This window comes from Schistocerca cancellata, chromosome 6, assembly GCF_023864275.1.
Source record: "Schistocerca cancellata isolate TAMUIC-IGC-003103 chromosome 6, iqSchCanc2.1, whole genome shotgun sequence".
In the NCBI taxonomy this organism is placed as follows: Eukaryota; Metazoa; Arthropoda; class Insecta; order Orthoptera; family Acrididae; genus Schistocerca; species Schistocerca cancellata.
Window position 1 is genome coordinate 582554716 of NC_064631.1, and position 14971 is coordinate 582569686.

General features: G+C 40.2%; 1 protein-coding gene across 2 annotated transcripts in view; it reads left to right on the forward strand.

Moving 5' to 3' along the window:
* The window catches only part of LOC126191437 (CDK5 and ABL1 enzyme substrate 2), a 172930-nt gene that overhangs the window by 12292 nt on the left and 145667 nt on the right, over positions 1 to 14971 (forward strand). For both annotated transcript variants that reach the window (XM_049932312.1, XM_049932313.1), the window contains exon 2: positions 14440 to 14585. In XM_049932312.1, coding sequence (XP_049788269.1) covers positions 14440 to 14585 — 146 coding nt within the window. The remainder of the gene's footprint in view (positions 1 to 14439; positions 14586 to 14971) is intronic.

The following is a 14971-nucleotide window of genomic DNA, read 5'->3' on the forward strand; positions in this document are numbered from 1 at the left end:
ATGGGTAACAGTATATTTAACTATTACAAACTTTGTGAGATGTGTATGTGTCTTTAATGCATAAAGAATCCACAGTATTGATTCTGAAATAGTTTCCTACATTGCACTCTTATTATTTTGATTTGCAATGCTCACCAGGAAGCAAATAACTACTTTTTTGTGCCATTAACAACTTCAAATATTACTCAGAATTTTTAGTTTTATGTGTAGTGGGTAAAACTCTCCCTCCCTCTCTCCCTCCCACCTTCCCTAAAGTAATCAATGATGAAAGTTTAATGGCAACCCCCTATTTGCAGTTATAATGTTTGTTATAAATTTTAGCATGTTTATCAAACTTTTAGAGAGATTTGTTAACTGTTACAGTTGCTAATTCATTTGCCTGGGACGGTCTTCATGATAAATGAGTGGGGTGGCTGAGTAGAATAGTTCTGTTCAGTGCCATGACCACAGCCTGAAGTTGGCGTAAGTGTATCAATAGTTTTTGCACTCTTGAGATGTGTCCAAAGTTGGTGACTTTGTTAGGTCTGATTATGACAGACTGTTTTGCCTCTGCTGCCAAATCAAATAAATTTATGTTCCACATTACACATTTTGACTTCTTTTGTTATCAGTTAGGTATGTTCAGTTGGCTCTTATATTGTCCACCAACGTTTCAGTAATTGGCTAAAGCGATTTTTCAGTAAGTTAGAAAATCATTCCATATTAATCCTACTTCAGCAATCTTTTTCGTAAAGCCTCTCACTCATTTACTCTGTGGTGTTGTACGGTTGTCATTTTAAGTCTCAAACTGATTTTTTGATTAGGCCTATATTTAATTTGGTTTGTGAACTACTGTATTCTCTAGTTTGGTTTCGGAAAACTTGATGTTATCAGGTGTTTGCATGAAATGCTGCAGAAGACATTGTTAAGTATTTTGTTGTTATACACACATGCGAAGAGGCGTGAACATTTTTATTTCATGCTTTGTTCTGAGAAGGAAGTAGAATTGAGCTCATTGTTGTGAAACAATGATATTGAAATTAAAATTATATATTTTTTTCTCTTTTGTACATGGCTCAACCTTTCAGATGGACCAAATTACTACTACTGGTTTTAGTTTTCTGATTCCGATTTATGTACAAAACATATTTGGGCCAGACATATAGATGTCTACTAAGTTAAGCACATTGAGCGATATATTAAATTGTTTATAATAGCAGAAAATAGGACACAGTTAAGAGTTTTGTAAAAGAGAGAACCTCTGGGAGATTTTTTCAGGTAACTTTTTACTCCTTCTGTCGATACTCATCAAATCGTTTTGCTGAGATTTCCAGTGTACACAAAATTGACTTTCTTTTTCCAAATATGGGCATGGTTTTATATTACAGACAATGACTTTGTATTAAGTGCTGCCTGTTGGTGTCTGAATGTCACCTGATTAAGTGGGGAAGCTGGGTTGCTTGTAATTTTATGTGCTTAATCATCTTAAAATCTGTACAGAAATATTACAGGGTGTCTACGACCCAGGAGATCTGGGAATAACCCGGGAATTTTTTCATCCGGAAGAAAACCGGGAATAACCTGGGAATTTTTCGTTGATTAGGTTTTCAGTTAATTTTTTGTAATTTTGAGTGGTAAAAACCAATACTCTAACTAAAGGATCAGAGTAATACTGCAACGTTAAAACATGAACGAGAAAATAAAACTTAAATTGCAAATGAAGTGCGCCATATAAAATAACAAAATGCTCGTACAAGCATCTGCTAGAAGCAGAATGTGTCAAAGGCTTTTTAGTACCTTTCCCCGCTTCTGGCTACAGAAATGTGGCTGTTGGCTGTTTAAACAGCAGTAGCATCAACCAGCCACATGGTACCCGGAAAAATTTTACTGGCGCGCCCAAGCTGCCAGATCACATGTGCACAGCAGGCCCGGACCTAAGGAGGGGGGAGGGAGGGGGGGGGGGTGTGAACAAACCGGGGTATCTGAACCAGGTGGCAATTTTGGGAGGGAGGGTTTGTGAATGTTCAGCATTGTTACAATTACTAGCAAAATCCATAGATTCAGACTATCAGAGTGGAAATAAACAACTAACAGGAGTAGCAGGTAAGAAAGATTACGTATTATCTTCTCGGTGTATCCAAGAAAGTGAAATTTGACAGAAAATTTTTGGCCTTATCGCTACACTAGACAGGGCCAGTTGCAGTCCCCAGCTAGCAACCATTTAACTTCGATTCTGGAAGTAGCACGGGAAATGCATTCTACGAACTCATAATGACGGCTAACCAGAAAATAATCTCTGGGTAGCTAAACCGGTGATTGTGACAGGGGTAGTAAAGTTAACCGGAGAATGAGTTTTGACAGTGATAGGAATAGTTACAGAATTAGTGATGATAAGACTGTTTGTTAGAACGTGGAAGGAGAAGAAACGGGGACTATCAGACCAATTGTGTGATTGGATTGAAGAGTTCCTAGATAACAGGACGCAGCATGTTATTCTCAATGGAGAGAAGTCTTCCGAAGTAAGAGTGATTTCAGGTGTGCCGCAGGGGAGTGTCATAGGACCGTTGCTATTCACAATATACATAAATGACCTGGTGGATGACATTGGAAGTTCACTGAGGCTTTTTGCAGATGATGCTGTGGTGTATCGAGAAGTTGTAACAATGGAAAATTGTACTGAAATGCAGGAGGATCTGCAGCGAATTGACGCATGGTGCAGGGAATGGCAATTGAATCTCAATGTAGACAAGTGTAATGTGCTGCGAATACACAGAAAGATAGATCCTTTATCATTTAGCTACAAAATAGCAGGTCAGCAACTGGAAGCAGTTAATACCATAAATTATCTGGGAGTACGCATTAGGAGTGATTTAAAATGGAATGATCATATAATGTTGATTGTCGGTAAAGCAGATGCCAGACTGAGATTCATTGGAAGAATCCTAAGGAAATGCAATCCGAAAACAAAGGAAGTAGGTTACAGTACGCTTGTTCGCCCACTGCTTGAATACTGCTCAGCAGTGTGGGATCCGTACCAGATAGGGTTGATAGAAGATATAGAGAAGATCCAATGGAGAGCAGCGCGCTTCGTTACAGGATCATTTAGTAATCGTGAAAGCGTTACGGAGATGATAGATAAACTCCAGTGGAAGACTCTGCAGGAGAGACGCTCAGTAGCTCGGTACGGGCTTTTGTCAAAGTTTCGAGAACATACCTTCACCGAAGAGTCAAGCAGTATATTGCTCCCTCCTACGTATATCTCGCGAAGAGACCATGAGTATAAAATCAGAGAGATTAGAGCCCACACAGAGGCATACCGACAACCCTTCTTTCCACGAACAATACGAGACTGGAATAGAAGGGAGAACCGATAGAGGTACCGAAGGTACCCTCCGCCACACACCGTCGGGTGGCTTGCGGAGTATGGATGTAGATGTAGATGTAGATGTAGATTATGGAAGAAAATGACGATTCCAAATTTATACAAATATTTCGTTCTGTTTTTCGCTCTTGTGCATGAGAAACAGGAGCACATGAATGAAATGTGAAACTATTTCCTAACGTAAAGGTTTTTGCTTGTAGTAGGCCAAATAGGTATTTCATATTGGTACTTTGTGAATTATTTTGTCGTATTATAAAAATGATCATTATTGCCAAAACAGTGTTGCTTATATGATGTGTGTTACAATTGCTGCAATATTAGAAAGGCCTCTTTTGTTTTATCCGGCACACAGTGACAAAATAAACGTAATCAGATCGAGAAACCACACCAGTCTTGGGTACTAATTGTATTAACAGCTTTTTCAGTATTAGACAATGACATTTCCATTTTTCACCTAGCAAAACGTTTGACAAACTTTGATAAGGTAATAGTTCTTTCACAGAAAGGTAAGAACGCCATGTAAAGGTGTAGCAAGATTAGAGAGAAAAATTGCTAGGACCTAGGGATTGAAGAAATGTGTACTGTCTTACCTGTATCCTGTCTTTACTGGTTTTAGGTATCCTATATTTAATTTTATGTTACACAGAAGAGCAAGTTATTAGCTAGTAGGCAATAAAGAGTCCACATTTTCTGAAGAATACTTGTTCTCCTGGTTACAAACAATCCTATCCAGTATTAATTGTGAGGGGTTGGGCAGAATGTCAAACCGGCCTACTGGGAGCAGGATAGGCATTATAGGACATATTAATTTCCACTGTCCTGTTATAGTTTGATGGCATCGATTACAAAATATACACCTTTGAGTTACTGGACTTGCATTCGGGAGGACGACGGTTCAATCCCATCTCCAGCCATCCTGATTTAGGTTTTCCGTGATTTCCCTAAATCGCTTCAGGCAAATGCCGGGATGGTTCCTTTGAAAGGGTACGGCCGATTTCCTTCCCAATCCTTCCCTAACCCGAGCATGAGCTCCGTCTCTAATGACCTCGTTGTCGATGGGATGTTAAACACTAACCACCACCACCACACCTTTGAGTTCCACAGAGCAAAATACAGTAATGTGTGCTATAAGAATGTTGTTCGAAGAGGCGTGGCACCGAATGACATGTCTTACATTTCCTCGAAGATATATGTTTTATGTATTGGACTCTTCAGAAAGATGTGTGCTACAAAATGAACTTATTTTTGAAAAGTCTGAGTTATAGTGGGGGAGGGGGGGATGGTAGTCTCCAAGTGACTTGTGTTTACAGTTAGTGATTTTTTCCGTTTCCTCCAACAAGACGGATTTCTGTGGCTGGGAGCTATCAAGTGAATTAAAATATATTCACATAACTACAGAAGGCTGAAGTATGTTATGTTAGTAGTTTCAGATTTTTTTCTGACAGTCAAGCATTAATTGCCTTGCAGAACAATAAAGTTATTTTTGTCGGTTTGCTAAAGAAATTTGGCTTTTATTAGGGTTTCCTGCGGAGGCAGTGAATTTATTTGAAACAACGTGTTTTATTCCACACTATTGGCTGGTTTCAACTGTTCACTGCATTTCAAGTGCACGTTTTCATCTTCTAGCACGTATGGCATTATGCCATAACAAAGAACCAAACATGAGATAATACAGTACTGGTACACGAAGAAAATTTATGTCCCAAAAACCACACTGAATGGTTTCATCATCAGGCCGAGGCCTTTGTCATTGGGAATCTGGACATACGAATGTGGCCTGTAAGGCGAACTACGCATTTTAGTATGGTTCACGAAATTCTGACACTCTTGGAGTATCCTCTGATGTCTTGTTTCTTTTATGACAAGATGTAAGATCTTCTAATGTTTTACTCGTATGAACATACAGGCTTCCTACGTCACTATAGCTGCGCAAGCACGGTGACGCCTCTGTCTGGCGCTGTCTGGCAACTGCTGAAATGAATCTATTTCTAACATGTCACAGGAAAATATTGCGAATTGTTTGAAAAGCGATATTTTCAAAGTAAATTTCCTTTTATGCAAGATGAAATACGTGAGAGAATTTACGATGAATTTCCTAAATATCTTTTAAAAATCAACTCTTTGATGACAAGCCATTTAGAAGAATTTCTAGCCCAGAAGATCAGAAATTTATAACGGTAATAAAAATTTTACTGACGTATTCTTGTAATGTATCTTAAAGTGTAACATGTTCTAAACAAATCAACATTACATGTGAAAGCTTAGCTTCTCTTGTAGCTTATTAATAGTCAAGACAAATATTATATGCAAAAGCTTTTCTTTTCTTGTAGCAATGCTATGTATATTAATTTAAACCATTAAATTTTCCTGTTGGTGGAATTTTAATTTATACTTTCGTAATACGAAAACATGCAGCCAACGTACATGTTGCTGCACATCAAAGGTCTTTCCAAAGCGTGTTTTTCGCCCTGAGTTTCGATTTCTAAAGTGCCGGGAAATTCTACACTGCTGTATAAAACAATATCCATTCAGTTCCGAGGGAAAGTATACTGCCATTTAACACAGAAAAAGTGTATTTTCACCTGGGAGAAAATGAATTTTTAACTGACAGATCCGGGAATTTCTTTTCCTTGTCCGTGTATACACCCTGTATTAGAACAGTTATTTGATCATTTTAGTAATAATTAGGTTAATACCACAAACTTGTATAGCTTTAAAAACTCAACATTTTATTATAAGCTCCTAATTTGGTCACTATGTAAATGTCCCAACATCTAAATTCTTTGGCAGGATCAATCAGCTGGACTCTTTTTGCCCTTCAAGTAGTAAATTTCATTGGACTTGGCTGACCATTTCCAGTGGACCCTGGATTTCTCCAAGGCAGTATTAGTTATCTGTGCCATTTATAGTGTATCCTCATAATTCACTGAGACAATCAGATCCACTTCCAGATTTTGAAGTCCCCCACCCAGGGGCCTTACCATTCTTTGGTGAGTACATGCTTGACTATCATGGGGCCCCAGCCTTTGCAGCAGTGCTTCATCTTTGTGTGCTGCAAACATACACTTTCTACATCTACATGGATACTCTGCAAATGACATTTAAGTGCCTAGCAGAGGGTTCATCGAACCACCTTCACAATTCTCTATTATTCCAATCTCGTATAGTGCGCGAAAAGAATGAACACCTATATCTTTCCGTACGAGCTCTGATTCCCATTATTTTATAGTGGTGATCGTTCCTCCCTATGTAGGTCGGTGTCAACAAAATATTTTCGCATTCGGAGGAGAAAGTTGGTGATTGGAATTTCATGAGAAGATTCCGTCGCAACGAAAAACGCCTTTCTTTTAATGATTTCCAGCCCAAATCGTGTATCATTTCTGTGACTCTCTCTCCTATATTTCGCGATAATACAAAACGTGGTGCCTTTCTTTGAACTTTTTCGATGCACCCAGTCAGTCCTATATGGTAAGGATCCCACACCGCGCAGCGGTGTTCTAAAAGAGGATGGATAGGCGTAGTGTAGGCAGTCTCCTTGGTAGGTCTGTTACATTTTCTAAGTCTCCTGCCAATTTAAGTTGTTCGTAATTATAATACCTAGGTATTTAGTTGAATTTACGGATTTTAGTTTAGACTGATTTATCGTGTAAGTGAAGTTTAACGAGTTCATTTTAGCACTCATGTGGATGACCCTCACTTTTCGTTATTTAGGGTCAACTACCACTTTTCTCACTATTCAGACATTTTTTCCTAAATAGTTTTGCAGTTTGTTTTGATCTTCTGATGACTTTATTAGCCGATAAACAACAGCGTCATCTGCAAACAAACCAAGACGGCTGCTCAGATTGTCTCCCAAATTGTTTATATAGATAAGGAACAGCAAAGGGCCTATAACGCTACCTTGGGGAATGCCAGAAATCGCTTCTTTTTTACTCGATGACTGTCCATCAATTACTACGAACTGTGACCCCTCTGACAGGAAACCACAACTCCAGTTACATAACTGAGATGATATTCCATAAGCATGCAATTTCACTGCGAGCGGCTTGTGTGGTGCACTGTCAAAAGCCTTCCGGAAATCCAGAAATACGGAATCGATCAGAAATCCCTTGTCAATAGCACTCAACACTTCATGTGAATAAAGAGCTAATCGTGTTTCACAGGAATGATTTTTTCTAAACCCATGTTGACTGTGTGTCAATAAACAGTTTTCTTCGAGGTAATTCATAATATTCGAACACAATATATGTTCTGAAATCCTGCTGCATATCGACGTTAACGATATGGACCGGTAACTTAGTGGATTACTCCTACTACCTTTCTTGAATATTGGTGTGACCTGTGCAACTTTCCAGTCTTTGGGTATGGATCTTTTCTCGAGCAAATTGTTTATATGGAGCTAATGCATCAGCATACTCCAAAAGGAACCTAATTGGTATACATTCTGGACCAGAGGACTTGCTTTTATTAAGTGATTTAAGTTGCATCACTACTCCGATGATATTTACGTCTAAGTTACTCATGTTGGCAGCTGTTCTCGATTTGAATTCTGGAATATTCACTTCGTCTTCTTTTGTGAAGACAATTCGGAAGGCTGTGTTTAGTAACTCTGGTTTGGCAGCACTGTCTTCGATAGTATCTCCATTGTTATCGCACAGAGAAGGCATTGATTATTTCTTGCCGCTAACATATTTCACATACGACCAGAATCTCTTTGGATTTTCTGCCAGATTTTGAGACAAAGTCAGGAAAACTGTTATAAGTATCTTGTATTGAAGTCCGTGCTAAATTTCGAGCTTCTGTAAAAGATCACCAATCTTGGGGATTTTGCGTCTGTTTAAATTTGGCATGTTATTTGGTACAAATCTCTCAATTGCTGCCAATATTATTTCTTTGGATTTAAGCCACATCTGGTCTACACTTATATTATTAATTTGGAATGAGTGGAGATTGTCTCTCAGGAAGGTGCCAAGTGAATTTTTATCTGCTTTTTTGAATAGGTATATTTTCGGCTTATTTTTCAAGGATTTGGGGATTACAGTATTCAGTCTCGTTATGGCAACCCTGTGTTCACTAATCCCTGAATCGGTTTTGATGCTCGTTATTAACTCAGGATTATTTGTTGCTAAGAGGTCAAGTGTGTGTTCACAACCATTTACTATTCGCGTGGGCTCACAAACTAACTGCTCAAAATAATTTTCAGAGAATGCATGCAGCACAATTTTGGATGATGTTTTATGCAAACCTCCGGAATTAAACATGTATTTTCGCCAACATATCGAGGGTAAATTAAAGATACCACCAACTATTATCGTATGAGTCGGGTACGTGTTTTAAATCAAACTCAAGTTCTTTGAACCTTTCAGCAACTGTATCATCTGAATTGGGAGGTCGGTAAAAGGATCCAATTATTATTTTATTCCGGTTGCCAACAATGACCTCTGCCCATACTAACTCACAGGAATTATTTGCTTCAATTTTGTAACAGTGTAAACTACTTTTGACAGCAACAAACATGCCACCACCAACCGTGTTTAGCCTGTCCTTTCGGTACACCGTTAGGTTCTTCGCAAAAATTTCGGCTGAGCTTATATCGGCTTTAGCCAACTTTCAGTGCCTATAACGATTTGAGCATCAGTGCTTTCTATTAGCTCTTGGTGCTCTGGTACTTTCCCAACACAGCTATGACAATTTTGAACTGTTATACCAATGGTTCCTGTATCTACGTTCTTTCTGTGTTCAGTCTGCACCCTTTGTGACTGAAGCCCTTCTTGCATTTTTCCCGAGATCCTCTAACCTAAAAAACCACCCAGTCCATGCCAAACAGCCCCTGCTACCCATGTAGCCGCCTCCTGCGTATAGTGGACACCTGACCTATTCAGCGAAACCTGAAACCCAACCACCCTATGGCGCAAGTTGAGGAATCTGCAGCCTACACAGTCGCAGAACCATCTGAGCCTCTGATTCAGACACTCCACTCAGCTCTGTACCAGAGGTCCGCAATCAGTCCTGTTGACTATGCTGCAAATGGTCAGTTCTGCTTTCATCTTGCAAGCAAGACTGGCAGCCTTTACCACTTCTGTTAGCCACTTCAAACCAGAGGGAACCTCTTCCGATCCAAAGTGATACACATCATTGGTACTGACATGAGCAACCACCTGCAGTTGGCTGCACCCCGTGCTCTTCATGGTATCCGGGAGGCCCCTTTCCACATTTGGAATGACTCCACTCGGTATACACACAGAGTGCACATTGGTTTTCTTCCCCTTCTTGTCAGCCAAATCCCTAAGTGGCCCTGTTACATGCCTACCATTGGAACTCCCAACTTCCAATAATCCCACCCTCTGTGATTGCCCGGATCTGGCAGGCTTAGTGGTTTCCTCTGAAACAGGACAGCATCTGGCTCAGCGACAGTGTCAGCCACAGACAGCACCTGGAACTTATTTGTCAGACAAACCGGGGAGGCCTTACAAGCGGCTGCCTGGGAAGTCTTTCGCCATCTGCTTTGCCCTTGGCGACCTCCCACTCGACCACAGGTGAGGGGTCAGCCTCAGTGTGAGCAATAACTGGGCTGGCCATCGGTGAGGACTGATCAGAGGACTCGGACGTGCTGGACGTCTGTTGGATCCCCACGGCCAGCCCACAACAGTGGTGCCCATCCACTGCAGCCTCAAGCTGTGTAACCAAAGCCATCACAGCCTGAATCTGAGAGCATAGTGTCACCAACTCAGCTCGCATCCGCACACAATAATTGCAGTCCCTGTCCATACTAAAGACCGTGGAAAACTAAACTATACAGATAAGCTCTACTGTAGACCCTGAGGAAAATGCATGAAATGTATCTAATAATACGCAGATATTCAGAAACCTAACTACCGATGCACTCAGGTGAAACTAAATAATTTTCCCCTGGATTAGAAACTTGTAATATGTCACAAAATCAGTTTACTTTCCACTGGAAACAAAAACGCGACAACTGTAGCTATTAGATCTTAAATTTACTCACACAAACTCAAGAAACTAAACTATTATAGCACACAGATGATGTAATAAAATTCGCTCCTGGTTAGGAACTCATAAATGTCACAAAAGCAGTTACTTCCCTGTTGCTGCTTCTGTCTCGGTCGGCTACTCTCTCCTACCTCCTCTGACTTCCTGTTGGATGGTCCATTTGGTGCAGACCCTGTTTGGACTTGATTCACAATTTTGGTATTTATTTCTAGTTTCACTCGCTGTGCTGTCTTCACCTTCCATTAACTATTATATGTTCCCCATTATTGGGTCTGATGTGCCACATTTTCCAAATTTTACAGAAATGTGTGTCTGCAGGGAAGGTTATCCACTGAGGTGTATGCTCAGCCTCTGTGCCTTTCCAACCTGGCACCCTTTCTTCCTGTTGTAGTATGCCCAAAACCCAGCATGGTAACCATCCTGTTAGGGGGACGGGGGTGGGAGTGGGGGGGGGGGGGGGGGTGTCAAGTACCTGCACAATGGTGGTCTCCTGACTATGCAGTGATCACACTGTTGGTGCCTGCACTGTACACTCATCATGTATTCCATGGAGTATGTGCCCATCATAACCTGGGTACAGGAATGCACTTCATCTGTCATGACCATAGAGGACGAAGGGAGAAGAGTTGCTATCGGGGCCTTCATCGTGGCTTTTGAGGGTGATACATTGCCTGAAAAGGTCAAGGTGGTTGTCTGTTGGTGTGAAGTGAAACCTTATGTTACTCTTCTTATGAAATGCTTCAGTAGTAGGAAGCTACCCCTGTCTGCAGGGATTGTGAACATCTGCTGCAGGCAAACGTTCCTTGTGCCCTCCCTCATCTGTGTAAATTGTTGTGAGCTCCACTCCTCCTCCTCCTCACCAGATTGCACCATTTTTAAACATGAGAAGAAAATCCAGGAGAATAAGACTCTGGACAAGCTCACATCAAGAAGCCTGAAAAAATTAGGAGCCTCTTAATCCAAGGCAAATGACACAATGTGCTACATCTGCAATGTCATCATCTTCTCTGTCGATGGTGCCTTCCTTTGTTGCGACTCTTACAGTGGGCCATCAGAGCTACCTGCTGATACCTGCCGCCAGGCAGTTGGGGCCCCTTCTGGTGCTTCCACCGCATCCACCGCTTCCAACCCCCTGGGTTGCTTCATGCCCTCACAGTATTCAGACAGTCTCATCCTCCAGTGGAATTCTAACGGATTTTTCCACCACCTGGCTGAGCTATGGCAGCTTTTAAGCATATACCTTGCATTCTGTATTGCCATCCAGGAAACATGGTTTCCAGCAACTCAGACTCCTGCCCTTCATGGCTACCAAGGTTATTTAAGAATCATACCGACTATGAGAGGGTATGGGGTGGCTTCTGTTCATATGTGGCAGACTCTGTTAAAGTGACCTTGTGCCTCTTGATGCATCACTGGAGGCTGTGGCTGTTCGGATATGGTTACATCAGGATTTTACCATCTGTAATGTTTATCTCCCTCCCGATGACGTCATGTCCCAGGATGTAGTGTCTACATTACTCCCTCAGCTCCCCTCCAACCTCTCCTAGTCTTGGCTGATTTCAATGCCCATAAACCTTTGTCAGGTGGAAAAATGATTACTGACTGTGGTAAAAACACCAAAATGTTACTAGCACAGCTTGATCTTTGCCTCTTGAACTCTGGTGCCCCCACAAACTTTATCATGGCACACAGATCTTATTCAGCTGTTGATCTCTCCTTTTGCAGTCCTGGTCTTCTACCATCTATCCACTGAAGGATCCACGATAACCTGTGAGACTGTGACCAAATTGTGATCTTGTATCTTCCAGGTGGGTTTGTGGATTACAATGGTGATCCAGTTTTTTGAGATGTTTCCTATGCAACCACTAATGTCCGTAATTAAAGGAAGGAAAACTTTAGATGTAACCGGCACTTGGGCATCGCTATGATTTCTACACGGTGGTCTTAAATCTCTTTTTACCTCAGTGAACAAACAACCATTTTTGAGCAATGTGTTGGTGAAATGTTTGAATTCTGTGTCAAGCAAATATGGTTCACAGATGTTCCTTGTTCTATCTGCCAATGCTTTTACGATGCTTCGTTTTTGGTGTGGGTGCTGGTTCAAATCCTAGTTTAGGTAACGGTCTGTGTGCGTAAGTTTTCAAGAAAGAAGATGGTTCACTGAAAACTCACGCTGGGGTTCGAACAGCATCAGCGGACGATAGCAGTCAACAATGGCCAGTTGTGCTTGGGTATTCAAAACGTGATGTCACGCCATGCGCTGAAGCATGCAAAAATGGAATTTTGCTGCAGTCAGTAGTGAACTGGGGTATGAATCGGAGGACATTCAAAGAAGCTACAATCTCTCTTGAAAATGCCCTCCACAGAAGGGGACAAAATGTTGGGATTTAATGTGGAATCTGTTTGACCACCACATAATAGCCCAGAACATTTTACTGATTGTGTCAATTTCTTTCACCATGAAATTGTGTATGGTTCATTGTTTTTCTTCTTGTGGTTGTTGTTCTCTCGCTGCTAGATGTTCAAACTTGGGAGGATTGTTTGGTTGTAGTACTGCACTGAGATTGGTCTGCTTGAGTTCAATAGGCAACATGTATCCACTCCCAAAAATCAGGCAAGAGGAAAACAGCCTGTTGTAAGTGGAGTACAAGCAATTCCTTAGATGTTGTGTCCAGTCACCAATATGTGTACTGGGTGCTTTACCTTATGAGGGCCAGACTTGCTTTTCTTGTGACCTGGTAGTTGGTCACATTATTTAAATGATAGGTGATCCTTGTGAATGTTTATATTATGCTAAAGCTGAGTGGCCATTTGTATGTGGAAAATTTGTGCATAATGAAATAACATTAATGATGACAAGCAAGGTCCCATATAGGATGAAGGAAATGGTATTCCAGGAAATGGTTCAAATCTTTAATGTAGATTGGGAGGTTCCATGTAGTGGGTTGGAGGTGCTGGTCTACCAGAATTGAGATGTGTTTGGTTGGGGCATTGGAGCCATCACCTTCCTAACCTTTGTAATGTCATTGCCAGACATTATGACCATCACTACTCCATTGTACCCACCCGTACAATCATTACTGCTGAAAAAACTGTTCCATGCAACCACCCATTGCTATTTACTCCAGTTAATCCAACAACATCAAAAGCACAGCAACATGTGAAACCATGCATTTTGTTTACAAATTAAACGTGTCCACTTCACAGATAGTTCATATAGAATGACCAGTATTAAACAAACCGAGCACAGAAATGGATCTAGAAGAAATGTCCTTTCATGAACATCCAAATACCCAGTTACTGAGCATGCTCTGTAGAACACCTCAAGAGGCATGAAGCCTGGTACATCACATAGGCCGCACCGCCTCTCTTTGACATCTTTCTCTTCATCCTTGTTTTCTCTTGTTTGAGGAGGGAACATAAAAAGTCTAAGCTAGAAATAACTTTTTTCTATTTTTGAATGTTCCTGTTTGCAGTACTTGGAATTTCAACTCCTAAAAGTAAGCACTGGCAAAAAAATATGTCCCTTGGTAATTTAGCAGTTGTTAAATTTATGTAGTGTTTGTCCTTAGCCCTACCTTTTTTTTTTTTTTTTTTGCAGGTAAGTAGACAGCTCCCCTCTGTGCCTAAAATAAGTGCCTGGAAATTGGAAATTTTTTTCAAAGGATAAATTTTTTAGGTTCATCAGTGATTTAAGTTATTTGAACATTATTCCATATACTTATTTGATTAGAAATGAATGATATGGTTTATGAATGAATGTGAGAAACTTGAACTCCGTAATCTTTCATGAGTAATAGGAGAAATAGTAATCTTTCCATTTTATATGCTATATAATTCTTTCACTATTCACCACAGTGTACACACAGTACAATGGACTACATGTGCTACATAATAGGATAGTAATAACGAATGTAGTTTTATAACTGTGGATTGAATACGAATTCTTGCATTTTGTACTGTGTGCATTAAATAGAAATTGTGTTAATAATTTTTTGTGTCCCAATATTTTCTGTTTTTGCTTTCTGTAGCATAATATTAGCGTTATTATTTGTTCTTGTTTTTAGGACAAATACCACTGGCAGTGACTGTGGAATTGAAAGAAAATTTGGATCTATTAACTACAGAAGGCGACTTGTCCATCAAACTTCACTCGGTGATGAAAGATATCGACATAATTTCAGTAGCAGTGAGAGCCTTGGTTCCAATTTAGGTGTGACTCTTATCTGTCTATCTGCTTCTAGTAGTCTCAGCATTGTACTAAAACAGTTGGGGTGCTAAACTATTGGATATAAAATCACTGAATAGATCTGAAGGACAGGCCAGTTTCCTACTATATCTCTTACTTTATAAAGGCTGAGTATGATTCAACTACAGGACAGTTGTTAAATATCCTTAAATTGCTGTATGAAGTTGGTTTGTTTTAAAACCCTTCAGTTATGTTCTTTGTGTTGTGTGTTTTTTTTTTTTTTTTTTTTTTTTTTTTTTTTTTTTTTTTTTTTTTTTTTTTTTTTTCCATAAGTTCTGCTCTACCCTTAAAAAGTAAGTATATTTAGATAGTAAAGTTCATAATGTGTAAGCACACATTGTTCGGTGGAA